General features: G+C 43.5%; 1 protein-coding gene across 4 annotated transcripts in view; it reads left to right on the forward strand.

The window, feature by feature from the left end:
• The window catches only part of EXOC6B (exocyst complex component 6B), a 490,548-nt gene that overhangs the window by 58,082 nt on the left and 415,468 nt on the right, over positions 1 to 16,998 (forward strand). For all 4 annotated transcript variants that reach the window (XM_031949716.1, XM_031949717.1, XM_031949718.1 and 1 more), the window contains exons 3-6: positions 4,433 to 4,480; positions 6,442 to 6,532; positions 6,623 to 6,668; positions 13,820 to 14,024. In XM_031949716.1, the coding sequence (XP_031805576.1) occupies positions 4,433 to 4,480; positions 6,442 to 6,532; positions 6,623 to 6,668; positions 13,820 to 14,024 (390 nt within the window). The remainder of the gene's footprint in view (positions 1 to 4,432; positions 4,481 to 6,441; positions 6,533 to 6,622; positions 6,669 to 13,819; positions 14,025 to 16,998) is intronic.

Here is a 16,998-nt window from a genome sequence, read left to right on the forward strand (position 1 = left end):
CAGGTGTGAAGCCTCTAGGTGTGAAGCACCCTGAGGCTGCCAAAGGAAACGGACAGGAGGCTTGCCTGCCAGGAGTTTTGACTTCTGTACCTCATCCTACCTGTTGTCTGTCCGAATGTGGTCCGCTAAGATCCTCCAGTCCTTTTTCTAAGATCTTGTTGTCCAGTCTCATCTCTCAGTGATGTGCTTGGTTTGATGACCCCATGTAAAGAACTCCCCATTTGTCCCTATTGAATGTATTCTGTTCTTCCAGAACGTTGTGCCGTCCCCGGCCAGTCATTCCCTCTCACAAGGCGGTCTGCAGACAAGCTGTCTGTGGCGGCCTCCTCTCTGGCACTGTCTGCTTCCTCCCAGAAGCGGGGCCTTTGGATTCTCCCCATGCTGGCGGGCCCAAATGCACAAAGTTACCAAGTTAACTTTTGTGAATCTCCCACACTTGTGAATGCCAGTGAGTACTTAAATACTAATTGCTTATATGAGCTCTCTAAAGGTGTGAACACAAGCATTGTTTCTATTAGTTCCACTTAGTACCTTGTTGCTTCTGGTCCATAATATCTCCTTGTAAGATTAGATCAATCATACTGAGCCATGCTAAATTAGATAATTATTGTCTCTGTCAATTCTAATGACTTACTTAACACTTCGTAAGGATTCCAACATCTCCCCTTTTCTTTTGATTTAGAACATAGGTGGTCATGACCTCCCTGACTTCTCAAGGAGGTGAGAACCCCCAAAAGAAGGTGATCACGCCTTCCCTGACTGCTCAAAAAAGGAGTGAAAACACCATAAAAAGGCCTGTGAGCGGCCCATCAACCCCTCCTATCACCGGCTCCTTGGTGACTCACTTTTGTCTTGCTCTCTCATGTCCGCCAGAGTTTTTCCTTTGTCATGTGGGGCACCCTGCTCACCTCATCCCAGGCAGAACCCGCGAGTCCTTGACCAAATCATCTCTGGGTTTGGCCTTCACCAATTTCCCACCCGCCCAACATTTGGCCCTCGCCTCCACCCTCTGTGGTTGTCGATGGCCTCGGGGGCTTGGCCACCATCGGGCCGGCCTCCCAGGGCCTTGCAGGCTCTCTTTAAGGGGTGATGACCTTGGGCAGTTGGTGTTCACGCTCAGGATTTGGGGTGGTCCCGTGGATGGCACAGAAAGTGGCACTCCCATGTCTCCTCTCACCTACGGAGGTGCAGAAACAGCCGCTTCCTTGGCCGAGGCCCCAGCTGGCCGCTAGTAGGGGGTGACTTAGCCAGGGGCCTGCCCCCTTTCCACCCTTCGGAGGGATGTTTGCGTCTTTGGCAGCAGCATCTGTTCCACTTGGGCTGTCAGTGTAGCACCTTTACATGTTTTACACAAAAGAGGATAAAAATAGTCATCCTTCTCACCAGAAGCCCTGATTAAAGCCTTCTGTGTAGATCTGTACCAGCGCCTGTTCCATGACTTCCTGTTAGAGGCTGGCAGCCCTGGGGTAGCCATGTTAGTGATAGTGTGCATGAAAGGAAAACACATTCAATGCATTTGGATGTCAAGTATGAACAAAAGACTCGGTGTATTGGGGGGAAGGAATCTGGCACTTAGAAGTCTGTTTTCTTTAGCTTGGAATTCAAGACCCGCAGTTGTCCATCTGTGGTCTTAATTCTTTCCCCTCTCTTCTGTGTACTTTTCAGCCCCAGTGTATTTTCCTGCTTTCCAGTCTCCATATTTCTCCCATTTCCGTGCCTTGTCATAGACTGTCCCCCCTGCCTAGATCACCTTTGCATCTCAGAGATTCCCCTCAGGGGCCACTTCTCTAGGACACCTTCCTTGTCCCACCAAATGGGAGCTCTTTCTCAGATATTCCTCTGGCGTTGTCTTTGTTTCTGTTAGACTCTGCCTTGTGACCTACTTGTTTGCAGACATGTTGAATCCCTTCCTGTAGACTGTATGTTTCTTGAGGGTGAGAGCCATTTGCCATTTTTCATTATTTTATGATAAAATTTCCTTGCTTGTGGTAGACATTTGGGTATTTGTGGGCTGGAAATACATTAAAAAGAGGTGCTGGAGGTAGTAGAATTTCCAGAGCTCATTCAACTCATCAGTCATGGTAAAAATATGTTAAATCCAATATATGCATACATATTTATAAAATTATCTTGCTGTACAAGAAAAAAATAAATCAAACCAGAAAAAAATGATGAAGAAAACAAAATGCAGTATGTCATACATTGTTCTAATCCCTGAGGATTAAAAAAATAATAGAGAGACAAAAGACAGTTCCTGTCTTTAAGAAATTTACAGTCGAATGGAGATAACGTGCTATCAAATATATGGAAAGCAAACTGTACAGAGGATAAAATAGAGGGAAAGTACTGGGATTAAGAGGGCTGGGAAAGGCGGATTTTAATTAGAGCTTAGAGGCAGTAGTTGGAGCAGTTTTAGGCCTGGGAGACAGAACCAAGTGATAGACTGTGTTGTTTATGGGCCAGCCAAGAAGCCGGTGTCACTGAGTGGAGGAGAACATGGTGGGGATTGGAGATTCTTCCATTCTGGCCTGATCTGGGTTGGAGTCAAAGCAGGATTAACCTACTTAGGGAAGGTTAGATCAGAAAGAACTTTATCTTGTCTGGTGATAGGAGGTATAACCACAGATAATAGCTTCAAGCTTTAGAAAATCCCAGCCTGTTTAATGGCTTATTGTCAGATGGATTATCTGATCTCTAGATTTACAAGCGTGTCCCTGCGTGTCACTTTTGACACGCAGGGGCTCAGACCACAAAATGGAATGTAGCAAGCCTTCTTTAAATAGGGAATTTCCCTAATATATCAAAACTTGCTTCATAAGCACAGGAGGAGAAAGGAAAGGGGTGGACAGAAACCTCCCGAGCTTGTGAGGCTGAGGGCCACTCTCAGTGAAAGGTCTCACAGCAAAGTCTCACCAGCTCAGTTGAAAGTCAGTAGTGAAATGTGATTGATTTCTTCAAGTTCACTCCTCCCCTGCTCCCCCCCCCATCCCCACCCCCCCTTGAATACAACTCTCTTGGGAGGCTTGGGATTTCTTTTTTTCCCTGAATCTAAAGCCCCAGAACCAGTGGGATGCCTTGCTTACCTTTCTCTCAGTGCTGCTTTAGGGACCCAGACCAGTTTCCTCAAGTTGGGGAGGGGCATTTGCAAATCATCCACCCCTAACTGAACTGGGATTTAGTTTAAAAACCTTACTGAATGCTAAGTGAAATGAGCAGAACCAGGAGATCACTGCACATGGCAACAGCAATATTATATGATGATCAATTCTGATGGACATGGCTCCTTTCAACAGTGAGGTGATTCAGACCACTTCAATGATCTTGTGATGAAGGGAGCCATCTACACCCAGAGAGAGGACTGTGGGGAAGTGAGTGTGGTTCACGACATAGCATTTTCATTCTTTTTGTTGTTTTTGTTGTTGTTTGCTTGCATTTTATTTTTTTTTCATCATTTTTTTTCTGGTTTGATTTAATTTTTCTTGTACAGCAAGATAACTGTATAAATATGTATACATATATTGGCTTTAACATATTTCTGCCATGTTTAACATATATCGGACTACTTGCCATCTAGGAGAGAAGGGGGGAATCTGGAACACAAAATTTTGCAAGGGCTAATGTTGCAGAATTATCTATGCATATGTTTTCAAAAATAAAAAAAATGAAAAAAAAATTTAAAAATACAAACCTTACTGAAGATTCAGATAAATGTAGACTAACTACATAATTCTGCCCAACAGCATCTCGAGACGCCTTTTCTTCCCCATCCCTCTCAGTGTCCAGGCCAACATTTGACGGCATGAGTGAAAGAAAACCATTTTTGAAATGCTGACTGTCTTTTTTGGTTAAGTCTGGCTCAAGCTCTGTCCTGGGACTCAGAATTGACTGACATTTCAAAACCAGTCATTAACACTCTTAGAACTCTAGTGTAATCATAACACATTTTCTTCTCAGACTAAGGGGAAGGTCATTTCATTATATCTATGATTAAAACATTCCTCCTTGCTTCATTTTGTAGGATTCTTACATTATAATATTTTCTGGATTGTCATTTCTTATGAGGATTTGTATCTGCTGCCATGTTCCCCACATTCCTTCTCCAGTTAGCCTCCACAGGCCCGAATTTGTATGAAAGTTTGGTGTCCATTTCCTTGAGTATTGTGGCTTGGAATGATTCAGGACCTATCTCCCACTAGAGTTAAGTTCTCTTGTGCAAAAAGATCTGTAAATTGTGAGTCCTTAGGTATATGCAATTTAGCCCCAAATTGTACTTAAGGATAGAAAAGATGTGAAAAGATGTAAAAAGTTGTAACAGATACCCCGTGCTTAGCCGGTCCATAAATCTTGCTATTTGCCTCCTATTACCCTAACAATGTGCAGTCTGTCTAAATGTTTGTTTCATATGACTTTTCAAATTGTCTTCTCTCCACAGAATCAAGTGACTGATACTAATAGAAAACTGCAGCACGAGGGGAAGGAAGTAAGCCCAGTTTACCTTTTGAAAAACCTCTTCTGCCTCAGATGGTTCTCTTTTGATAATTCTATTGGGGTTCTTTCTGTTTGTGGTTGGTTTAGAGTTTGTGATTGTAAAACTCTGGCATCGTGGGTGTGTGAATGATTTGGGAAGGTCTGTCCAACCTGTCCTCGGGTCCAGTATCTTAACTCAAATTAAGTAGGTAGAGACAATGAAAATGAGAGAAGGTACTTCCTGGAATGGATTTACTGAACCTACTGATCAGAAATAGTATGGCTGATATTTATCATTCTTTAAAGAGAGTGGCAACCAGCTGACACTATTGATTGCAGAAAATTGGTGCAGTTAATTTAGAGTAACTTATTTAGAATAGAATATGATTATTTATTAGTGCTATTACATCTGCAGGAAAACAGCAGTTCCTTAAGAGCTAAGTGATGTGAGGTTATAGGATGCTGCCCTTAGGAAGATCTGAATTCAGGTCCTGCCTCAGACACTGACAAGATCAGTAGTGTGAACTGGATGCACTTAACCCCTTTCAGCTCCAGCCTCTTCCATACAGCAGATAGGGCTGCTGATAGCACCTGCGGGTAATGCATGTGGCCTGCTCTGCAAACCTGAAACTCTGGAGAAATGCTAATTTAGGAAGGTTTTTTTTTTCCCCTTTGGAGCCATATTGCAGTACTTTGTGTATAGGAGTTGCCTGCCATGTGCTAAGCCCTGGGGATACAAGAAAGGTAAAACCAGTCACTGCCCCAGGAGCCCACTGTGCACAAACAAGATGCATCTAGGAGACATTGGAAATAGTCAGCAGAGGGCAGGGCTCTCCAGAAGGGCTTCTAGCAGAAGTGGGACTTCAGCCAAGCTTTGAGGGAAGCCAGGAAGGGGAGGTGAGCAAGTAGAGTGTTCCAGACATGGTAGATGGCCAGGGGCCTAAGAAAGCTTGTTAAAACTGGGATCTCTGGAAGTAATATGGTCGAGCAGAGTGCCCGTTTTCAAGTCCTGCCTTCAACACACTGGTTAGGGGTGGTCAATGCCTGTGTATCCCAGTGTTCTAAGCAACTCTCTAAGTTGAGAGCTGGGAGAGAAGGGACTGATATGTGACTGAGGATGAATGTCCTCTCCCATACTAAATAAAATCACACCTATAACCCTTCTTTCTTCTCTTAAATTGCAACCAGCTTCCTTTTTGAGACTCGGGTAGAACCAAAGGTTATCAGATTGCTCTTCTCCCCTTTTGGATCCATGCATTTGGATGTCCGAAGCTAGGAACATGAGTTGATTCATGCTTATTTAGATTTGATTTGATTCACTCAAGCATCTCTAACCATGGCTGTTTTCTACCTTTTTAACAAATACCCTGATTTTAAATCTGTCCTGCAAGTTCTCTGAACAAATCTCTTTTGAGGTCTTGCATGTTTTCTCTAAGGAGGAGTTCTGTAAATGGCCATACTGCATTCTTAGACCTTTTCTTAAAGAAGGGGAGGCTTCAGTGTAGGATCACTTTGGATAGCAACCTTTAAAATATCGGAAGTACCTAGCGGTATGGCAAGACCAGCCCCTTGTTCTTAAATCTCCCAGAGTCCTTGCTCAGAAATGCTTCCGACTCTTCCATTTGTGGCTCATTTGCAGGAAAAAGGCTAGAATCCCAGTGCCTTTCAAGGCCACCTGAGCTTGTATGTGGCTATATGCCAACCCTGACCAAATGTCCTTGGAGCCTCACATTTCAGAAGAAAGATAGAAGGGTCCTTAAGTGGGGTGGCATGCAGGACGAGGAAGGAGGAGGTGCATGGGGCTGTTTGATTGGTTGGGAAAAGCAGCTCCCTTGTCCAGTTGGCAGCTCTTACTGTGAAACTTTTGGATTTCTTGAGGAATTGAACATAAAGTAGAGAAATATGAGGAAATATTTATGACTATTGATTTAATTCCGTTTTTTTTTTTTTTTTTTTTTTTTCCTTCTCACCAAGCTGGTAGTAGCAATGGAAGAGCTGAAGCAATGTCGACTGCAGCAGAGAAATATTTCTGCCACAGTTGATAAATTAATGCTATGTCTGCCAGGTGAGTAGTTGGAAATGGGTCCAGGGTCTGGGGGCAGTTCCTTCAGCTTTCTCTAAATAATGCTTGTGTGGTATTTTCCCTTCTTTCCAGTCCTGGAGATGTACAGCAAACTGAGGGAACAGATGAAAACGAAAAGGTAAGAGACTTCTGGGACGTGTCTACAGTCCTTTCTGTCTAAGCTAAATTTCTTCCTGGCTTTGCTCAGATCAATTGGGTGGAAGATTCCAAAGCTCCGGATGAGGATGGGGCACGGGGGCTCTCCGTTAGGCCTTTTCACTTTTCTGTGGTACAGAAATAGCAGGGCTGACTCCTGGGAGCTTGCTCTCTGGCTGCGTCTTTCTGGCCATCTCCAAAACACCAGGCTTTCTTGGGGCTAGGGGAATGTACAACTGAGGTTGCTTAGAAGTTCATGGAGCTCTTCATCTCCTGGGAGAATGGGGCCAGAACCAGATAGGGAGGATAAGATCTCTTAAGTGTGATTGCCTGTCTTGTCCCTTGATGTAACATTGGGCACGTCATCTCATTGGAGAATGGAGCACAGACACAGAAGATCTGTAAGTGTGATGGCTGTAGCTTTTATTCCTCGTTCTAGAAATGTCTTCTTTACTATTCAAATACCCAAGAAAGCTTACAAATGGTAATTGGTATGAGAGCATACAAAGGTCTGGTCAGGGAGAACATTCCTTCATGTGCTTATTTGCCTTGGATTTTGTCCAGAGAATATCTCTCAGATGGTTATTTCATTTCATCTCTGGACTGGACACTGGTAATGGCGGTTTTTAATATAAAATGATAATGTGTAGAGTTTTGCCTACTCAGAGATCTTTGGCTACACTTTTAGGACCTGATGGAAACTGGAAATCCTGTCTCCTTTTACAAATTCAAACATTGCCATTGAGTTTGGGCCTTTTTATCATTTGGCCACTGGACTCCAGGAATCTTTCCATCTTTGGTTTGACCCTTAGTGTTCCCAAGCTGATTAGATCACCTTCTTTTCTGTTGTAGCCATTTGAAGTGCTTGTTGCAGGTGGATTTTGATTTTTCTGCTTCTGCTGACTGTGGCTTATTTACTTATTTTTTAAAAAACTTTAAATTTTCAAAAAATATGCATGGATAATTTTTCAACATCAACGCTTGCAAAACCTTGTGTTCTAATTTTCCCCTTTCCCCTCCCCCCCAGATAGCAGGTAGTCCAATATATGTTAAACATGGTAGAAATATATGTTAAATACAATGTATGGAGATATATTTATACCATTATCTTGCTGCACAAGAAAAATCAGATCAAAAAGGAAAAAAAATGAGAAAGAAAATGAAATTCAAGCAAACCATAATAAAAAGGGTGAAAATGCCATGTTGTGTTCCACATTCAGTTCCCACAGTCCTCTCTCTGGCTGTAGATGGCTCTCATTATCATAAGGTCCTTGGAACTAATCTGGATCATCTTCTTGTTGGAAAGAACCACATCCATCAGAATTGGTCATGGTGTAATCTTGCTTTTGGGCTGTGGCTCTCACATTGTGCCAAAGGCCAACTGGTCAGATGGATGCTGGTCGCTTCTGTCATTTACATGCTCACATCCCTACACACACCCACACACCAATAAGGGTCACGTCTCCAGTGTCATCTTGGAACAGCAAGGACGGAAAGAGGAAGGAGAATGGGGTTCCGTATTCTTCACCGCGCCTTGGGCATAGTGGTTTTCTCAAGTTGGCTGTTAAGAGTGTCTCAGCTTGCTCCTTCCTTGGATCTGTGATTTCCTTAGTGTGGCACAGGAGACACATATTCCTCTTGTGGTAGTTTGGTCTATGTCTTCTTGTAATTTTCCCTAGGATTTGGGAACAAAGGAATCCTTCAAAGGACAATGGAGGAATAAATGGTGGACAGAAATCAGAGTGTGGCAAAGCACGGCCTGTTTTTGTTTGGCCAGTGAGCTTAGAATGTTTTTTACAAAATAAGTAAAGTACTGGATTTGGCCTCTTGACATATATAAGCATCAGCAATTCCCAGGGTACTTAGCATAAGGGTGAGTGAAAACTATTATTGCTATTGGTCCAATACACACCTCTTCCTAGGGTGGATGGATGAATTAGAAAGCACTTCTATGTTTAAAGCACTGGGGAGACAGAGAAAAGCAAGATAGCCTTCATACTCAAGAAGAAACCATTCTAATGGGGAGAGACAACAGATAAAGACGGTTTCAGCTGCAAGCCAGCTGGATATACCATGATCAAGGATGTAGTGGCAAGACAGATGGTAATGTTATTTCTACTGATAAATCCGTATCTGTTTCTGGTGCTGAGTCATTTGATGGGCCAAGGACTTTGGTGGTGAAAACCTTGGTAGCTGAGATGTCAGTAGCTGTGGCTGCTGAGGAAGCAGAGGCTGCAGAACTGATTGTAGTTGTTATCCATCCAAGAGTTGATTACTTGGGTGATGGCTTTGGGGCTAGTTGGAAGCAGGATTAATAGTTGGGGAGTGGAGGAGTCCTGGGGGATGGTCTTCCCAAGGGCTCTTGGGCTCAGCATCTGATTGGACTATTTCCATTACGGCCTGAGATGACATGGCTGGGCTGTGGTGATGATTTGACTTGCCTGATGCCTTCTGCTTCAGCTGGCTTTCCTGCCTTATGGATAATAGTTGGTAGGGGTGGCTGGGCCCTTCTCCATGAGAATTACTCCCCTGAAAGATGACCTTGGCTAGAGGCAGAGCCAGGAGCGTTCTGCTTTGGTTAGGTTGGCTTGGTCTTTGGGCTGTACTCCATGTCTCAGTTATTCCAAGTCTGATTAGCCACTTTCTTCCTTTTCAGTCCCCACTGTGACTTTATTTTCTCCCTTACTTTTCTAGCAGAGGTTGTGCTTGGTCAGAGGGAGGTACAGCTTCTCCTATAAGGTTCGCAAGGAGCTCCAGTGCAATTTGAAGGGCCTGTCTGTGTTTTCTTGGACTCTCGTTGACCACTGGCAGCCAGGGGTACAGCTGGTTGTTTGCATGGAGTGTTTGGTATGGAGAATGAAGTTAGGAATCTCTTCTTGTACTTGAAGAGGAGAAGAGAAGATGGCCGTGACTAACGTGAATAACAGGACAATGAGGGAATGAGGCGACGTTCCTGGTTACCGGGAGCCATTGGCCTTTGCACTGTGAGACTTGAAAAATGTGGCAGTGTGCCACGGGCCAGATGTTGGCAGCGTGCGGCCGCGGAGCTCATCAGCGAATGCCTAACGTGTCCACAGGCCACATGGCTGGATTCTTCTCATTCTATAAACAATGTTCCAAAATATAACTCAACCCCAAAGTGTGTTTATCTCTTTGGCTTAATTTCTGGCTTTCTATCCATTCTTAAGTTTCTCTCCAGAGGAATCACATTTTATTGCAAATAGCTTTTCGTACCTAATTGTAGTATAAACACTGTCCTGTTTACACTAAACCATGTGAATTGTACTGTTCTTTGAGTCTATAAAATCTGAGTAAAAACAACTTCCCAAGACTTAACTGTAGCTTATACTGAAAAACTTTTTGAATTGGGGAAAGAGACCCGAGTCTCCCACCATTTATTTTTATTTTGGGAAGGGATTGGGGCAAATATGAAAACAAATGAAAAAAGCAGCTAAGTATATATTAGGAGCCATTCAGTTCTCCCTAATGTGGGAGATTTCCTTACACTATTTTGTTCATTGATTGAAATATATCGGTAAAACTAAAGATGACATTTTTAGACTGGAGAGGAAAAGAAAAACAATTAATTATGGAAAAAATTCCTCATTTTCTGCCTTTAGTTGAATAAATTTACATTAGTGTTGGATGGCTAAGAATTAGTTGTATAAGTAGAAATCCTTTGTGCTTATGGAGGAGATTTGTGAAGTTTTCTTTTTCTTCTTTATGTGACTTGTGTGTTAGAGGAATCTCTCCTTATTGTCAAAATGAACTTTTGAATAGACTTCGGTCTTTGGACAAACTTAATTTTCAAAAGAGGCTAATTCTAGTCTTTAGTCATCTTTCCTAGTGCTAGGATTTTCAAGAGTGCAGGTAGAAGAATTACTCCTAAAAGCAACAAGCAGGGGGAGCTTGGGTTATGTTAAGAGGATATGCATCTTCGTTTCCCAAGGACTGCTTATCCAACTGATTGACTCATTCAGGTCTCTTTCATCTTCTTCTTTGTTCTTTGTCATTTGGCCATTTTCATAGTTTGAGGGCCAAAAAGTTTGATTGGAGGGGTGTAAGTTGAATTTTAAAACTCAAAAAAGATAAAATAAGTAGGTTTCAATGAATTATTCCCTCTGGGTAATTAAGAATTATATTTATATGAAGATTCATAGGATGCATGTGAATGAAGTTATTAGTTCAAGACTGTTCCTTGAATTGAATGTAGCTGTTGTGGGAGGAAGTTAGTAGTAGTTCATGTATTTTATGTGTTTTTATGTGAAGAAACTGAAGTCTCTATGTGTAGTGACATGTGCTTGGTTCAGATGAAATATTTATTACACACATGGCATTGTGCTGATCCCTAGAAATACAAAGAAGGGTGCCCTTCCATACTCCCCCCCCCCCCCTTCCCACACACACTTCCTATCATGGCCTTGCTCTCAATTGAAGGGTAGAGACAGCATGCAAACCAATAGGGACAAACAGAGTATTTCCAGGTGCGGTCTCGGAGGGCAGGCTGCTGGTGGAAGGTGGCACTTGGAGGATGTGGTGATGAAAGGCCAGAGAGTTCCAGACATGGGGGGCAACAGAGGAGAATGCCTGGGCTGGGGCTAGAGAGGGTCATGGGCCTTCTGACTTGAACATCCAACCCACACAACTCCTTGTGCCACAGAGTACATCAGTTGCTAGGCTTCTCCATTGCAAGATTTAGAGCCTCTCTTGCCCCCTCTGCCTTCTCTGTTCACATGCGCATCCCTTAGCTCAGGCACTCCTCATCTCTCATCTGGACTGGCCTCCTCAAGGCCTCCCTGCTTCAGGTTGCCCACTGGTCCAGTCTGTGGTGTCACAGCTGTGAACGCCCTCGAGCCTGGATCTGGCCGTGTGAGTTCTGCTGAGTCCAGTGGCTTCCTGTCAATGGCAGAATAAAAGACCAGCTCCTCTGTTTGTCTTTTAGAGCCCTGCACTGGGGGTCCAGCCCAAGGGCTTCTCTCTGTCCTCAGCAGCATTGTTCTGTCTCAGTCAGTCACTGCATGTGTATCTGTGCTAAGCACCTGAGATACAAAGAGAGGCAGGAGGCCTGAAGGACTTGACAGCTTAGTGAGGGAGAGAGAGAACGGGCACTCACAGAATACGTCCAGGATACCCGGAAACAGTTTATAGAGAGAAGGCCCTGGAATTGAGGGAGAAGCCGAGAGGAGCCTTCCCCTAGAAAGTGGGGTTGTAGCCAAGACTTGAGGAAGTTGGGGAAGGCAGGAGATGGGGAGGAGAAGCCCTGAGGACTGACTTTTGGAGCCAGAATACAAACACTTTCCATAAACAGTGGGGTCTTTTATTTACTCTTCAGATGGGACCTCATCAGGTAGAGTGGGGAAACTTAATAAAATCAATATGACCTGAACCGAAAAAAGCAGATCGTGCTGCTGAGTTGAAGGTGTCTCAGAGGCATTTGCAGAGACAAGATTGGAGGTCAGGAAAAGGAACCTGGAATCATCAGCAGAGGTGGTCATTGACCCACGTGAGATGGAGGGAGAAAGAAGAGCTCAGGCCGGAGCCCTGGGGGGATGGCAGTGGTTAACGTGCAGGGACAGCATGGAGGTCTTGCAAAGGAGATGGCCACTCCGATGCACTGGCACTGCTGGCTGGCGCCTTACCTCAGCCTCGCTGAGACGCAGCTCAAACCCCATTTTCTGCCTCAAGCCTCCCTTGCTGCCTTCCACTGCTCCTCCCAAATTGGCTTGTATTGAATTATTTATTGATCTTTTTTCTTAATTTCATATTCATGTGGTGTCGATTTTTATATGTACTTGTTTCGTTGGAACATAAACTTCTTGTGAGTTACTGTGGTTTCATTTTTGCTATGTATACCCAGCCGCTCAAACAAAGCCTGAGACACAGTAGTGCTTAATATATGCTTAGTTGATGAATCTTAAAGGTGAAATTTAGACTTTCTGGATACTTTCTGGATGTTCCTTTGTCTTCTCCTTCTAGAATCTTCTGTTTTTTATTTAAACAGAATAATCGTATTCCTAGACTCAGTCTCAGGGCAGCTAGGTGATGTGATGTATAGAGCTTCCCGAGTCTAAATCTGGCACTAGCTGTGTGACCTTGGCCATGTCACTTCCCAGTTTTTCACAGTTCTCTCATCTGAACTAGAGAAGGAAAGGGCAGATCACTCCAGGACCTCTTCCAAGAAAACGCAAATGGGATCACAGAGCCGTCCCCAACTATTAGTTCATTGATCATCCAAGCATCAGGATTTAAATTCCGTTTCATAGTACTTGGGTATTACATAGAAGAAGTGGGCCTGCTTGGCACTGGACCAAGCGCCTCTGAGGGCTCTCGAGCTAAAAGACTCAGTTTCAATGTTTTCTAGTCTTACCACTTCATTTTGTAGATGAAGAAACAGAGATCCCAGGAAGTTCAGTGACTTTTGCTCACTCAGAAAGTAATAAGTGAATGACAAGCCTTTGAGGCAGGATTTGAAGCCATGTCCTCTGACATATGGATGAGTGTCCTTTCCATGCCAGAACATGCTTTTTTCTTGTGCATTGGCCACGGCTGTCTGTATCTCTTATCTAACTTCTTAGCCTTTTAATAGAACTAGTCTTTCTGGCAGGTTTCTAGTCTGGGGCTCAGCTTCCTTAGGGAGACCCTTCCTTAGGGAGAAGGGTCCAGGCATCTTTGTAATCAACATTTAAAACTTCAATATGATTTGCAAGCTGTAGAGAGTTTGGATTCTGCCATCTGCTCCAATTCTTCACAGTTCTGTGGGTCTGTGACTGACTAAAGGATTGTTTTTTGTGCCTTATATGCCATTGGAAGTCCTTTAACTTTTTTTCTGGTATTCTGCATAAATAGGTCTGCTAATGTGCTTTTCCTCTCTCCTCATTTCCCATAGCTGCATTGGTAGATAACTCTTCATCTAGGCAACACATACAGAAGTTAAATGACCACAGATTCCCCTTACATTCACCATTATGTCTAAACACAGGAGTAAATGTGCTGTCTTTCTGCATGAAGAAAATCAATTGAGATCAGAAAGCTTGCCTTAGGAAGACTGCACTGTTGTCATTTAGAAGGGAGGAAGGAGCTATTGAATCTTACAAAATCCTGTGCAGAGCTAAATCTGTGGGGTTCCTTTTACAGGCATTACCCTGCATTGAAAACTCTGGAGCATCTGGAACACACCTACCTGCCCCAAGTGAGCCACTATCGCTTCTGCAAGGTCATGGTGGACAATATCCCCAAGCTTCGGGAAGAAATCAAGGATGTTTCCATGTCTGATCTCAAAGACTTCTTGGAAAGTATTCGAAAGCACTCAGACAAAATCGGGGAGACTGCTATGAAGCAGGTAGGTTTTAGATTTCAGATTTGGTAGGTAATGAATGTTCCATATTGAACTAAATGAAGTTTTCTCTTTGCCCAGTGGCTGGGGCGTGGAGAGAATGGAAGACATTCTTGAATGCTGCCTTTGTCTTTCTGAATCGGAGAAAAGGGCAAGTGTTTATTGAGAGCCTACTATGTGCCAGAGATTGTGCTGATGGTCACGTGGGGGCCCATCCCTCAGTTGACTCACATCTGGCTCTGGCTCTTGAAGTGAAATGTTTGTCTCTTATTAATTAGGTAAATAGGCTGTTGACATTGACTGTGAGCTTGGAGTGCTTTCTCTGCCTGATGTTGGAATCCCTGTTCTTCTCCGTCCTTGTAAGTGGGCAGGGCTTTGGTCGAGCTGCCAGAACTCTTGGTTGCCTCCTCCGAGCAAGATGGCGTGCTGGGTGTGGGTGCATCTGCCAAGCTCAGTCTGAGAGGCCACGTGGCTCGAGTCTTTGTCCTGAGCTTCCAGAAACGTCTGGGCTCCTTTTGTGTTTCTGAATATAAAGCGGAGTAATGACTTACAGGATTGTCTGCTCTTTCCAGTTCAGGTCATATTGGTTTTATTAAATTTCCCCAGTTTACCTGATGAGGTCCCATCTGAAGAGTAAATAGAAGATTCCGTTGTTTATGGAAAGTGTTTGTGTTTTGGCTCCAGAAGCCAGGCCGCAGGTCTTGAGGAGGTCATGTTGAGTTCTTATCACCGTGCAGATGGCAAGGAGTCCTTTCCATTTGTCTCCTGGGCCTCACCTGGCCCCGGGGAGCTTCCTTCCCGTGCTCTCTGGTCCAGCAGAGGCCGTTTACCAATTAGCCTTTTCTAAGAGGATGCAGATGCTTGGCTTTGCTGGGTTTTCTCTCTTCTCCATTTTGTCAGTGTTATGATATGCAAAGGGCAGGGTTTAAGATGAAGGCAACGAAGGCTTTTCTTCCAAAATTCTATGGCTGTTTGATTTCTGGGTGCCACGCAAACTTTTTAATGAAAAAAGTCTTTAAAAAATTGTGGTGGTGGTGGAGCTGGTGCTTAGCAGAGACGTGATTACGTTCCTTTGACCAGAAATTCATCCTCAGGGCAATTCTTCATTGTCTTTAACTGCCATTCCCTGAGTGGTTCTGCTCTCCTGCTGCTGGGCGGCCCCATCTGTGCTGTCTTGGCTCCTTAGGATGGGGCTCCGTGAGAACAAGATCTGGCTGGAATGAGGAGGCGGCCCTGCTCTGAGGGGTCCCTCTTCCTTACCTGGGACTTGCTCACAAAAGCTACTCGGGCTTTTGGAAAGAAGGGAGAGTAAATTTCTCCAAAGGGACAGCCTCCTTTTAGGAAGCATTATCTATTGCATGCATTGTTTTGGAGAGTTAATGGCCACGGGCCCTTTGCCGAACCAGTTCTCTTTGGTTCGGGCAGCATTCATCCCTCTCCTTGGCCACTTTTGGGTTGCTTCTTTGAGCCCCTGTTGCAGACTCCCATGGATGGCCTTAGTCTTGGCATCTCATCTACTTTTATTTCTTTGCTTGTGGTAAGGAATTTTCTCCTAAGCATTCTTCCCATCTCTGATGGTGTCTTGCACATAATTTTGTGGTAGTTTAGTCATTTTCAGTTGTATCTGGCTCTTTAAAACTGCATTCAGGTTTTTTTTTTTTTTTTTTTTTTTTTTTTTTTTTGACATATACTGGAGGGGTTTGCCATTTTATTCTCCAACTTACTTTACACATGAGGAAACTGAGGCAAATAGGATGAAGTCACTTGCCAGGGTTACACAACGGGAAGTATCTGAGGTCAGATTTAAACTCAGGAGATGAGGCTTCCTGACTCTAGGTCTGGTGCCCTGGGCATTATGTTGCCATCTGGATGCCCACATAGGGCCCCCTAGCTGCCCTTGGCACATACTGGTTACTTCATAAATGGTTATGAATAGCCTTAGAAATAGAAAGACTGTGGTTCAAGTACTGCCCCACACTATGTGTGACCCATCTTTAATTAACACCTTAGCATTGTCCTGGATTACTGTCTGTGACGAAATTACAAGTGACTTGCTAATTGGCTTCTGAGAAAGGGATTTTCACACTCGTAATTCCTATATAGATATACCTTGGGGTCAGGAAAAATTGGGTTCAGGTCTTGCTCGCAACTGCTGGGTAACCAGGGGCATTTCGCAGAGTAATTTCTTAGCTCTAGGTTTTCGACTTTCTGCCTTTCCACCCTTAGCTCCTCCTCTTCTTCACATAAGAGCAGCAAAAAGAGGGGTCTGTCTTAGAGTCAGAATTCTGATGAGTAAATTATTAAGCACAAGGTGCTAAGCTAGTTTGGTGCTTGTACCCCACAATACCTGGCACATGATTAGCATTCAACAAATGCTCATCGATTGAACAGGAAGTAGAACAAGATGATCAAGGATGAGGAAATGGAATAAATTATGACTATAGGAATCTGGTTTTAAAAAAAGAAAAACTTTGGTTTTTGTAACAAGGCTAATGCGACAGAGGGATTGTTAATATATTTAGGAGAAAGGGACAAAGGGCCTCCCATTAGTTATAACCAAATAATCACAACATTATTTGTTTTGTTTTGTTTTTGACCTGGTTCTTTTTCTATGTTCCAGGCATTACACTAATTGCTGGGGATGCAAAGAAAGTATAAAACATACTTGCTGCCCTCAAGGAGCTCACATTTCTGACTTTTTAAAATAATATTTTTCTTTTTTTTAATCACTGTACTCTTCCCACTATCTTTTTGTGTTCCTTCTTAGAGATAAATCTCATATAAAATTGTTTTTTAAAGACAAAAAAAAAAGACAAAGAAGAGGAATCAAAATCAATATAACTGGTAATATACTGACAAAATGGACAACACTTCCACCCATGCACAGGGCTGAGTGTCTTCTTACAGCCCTTCTTTTGAGCTGTGCTTGTTCTTTGTAATTTTGCATCAGTCACTTATTTTTTGGTGGTTCTTTCCATTT

This window comes from Sarcophilus harrisii, chromosome 2, assembly GCF_902635505.1.
Source record: "Sarcophilus harrisii chromosome 2, mSarHar1.11, whole genome shotgun sequence".
NCBI classification, from domain to species: domain Eukaryota; kingdom Metazoa; phylum Chordata; class Mammalia; order Dasyuromorphia; family Dasyuridae; genus Sarcophilus; species Sarcophilus harrisii.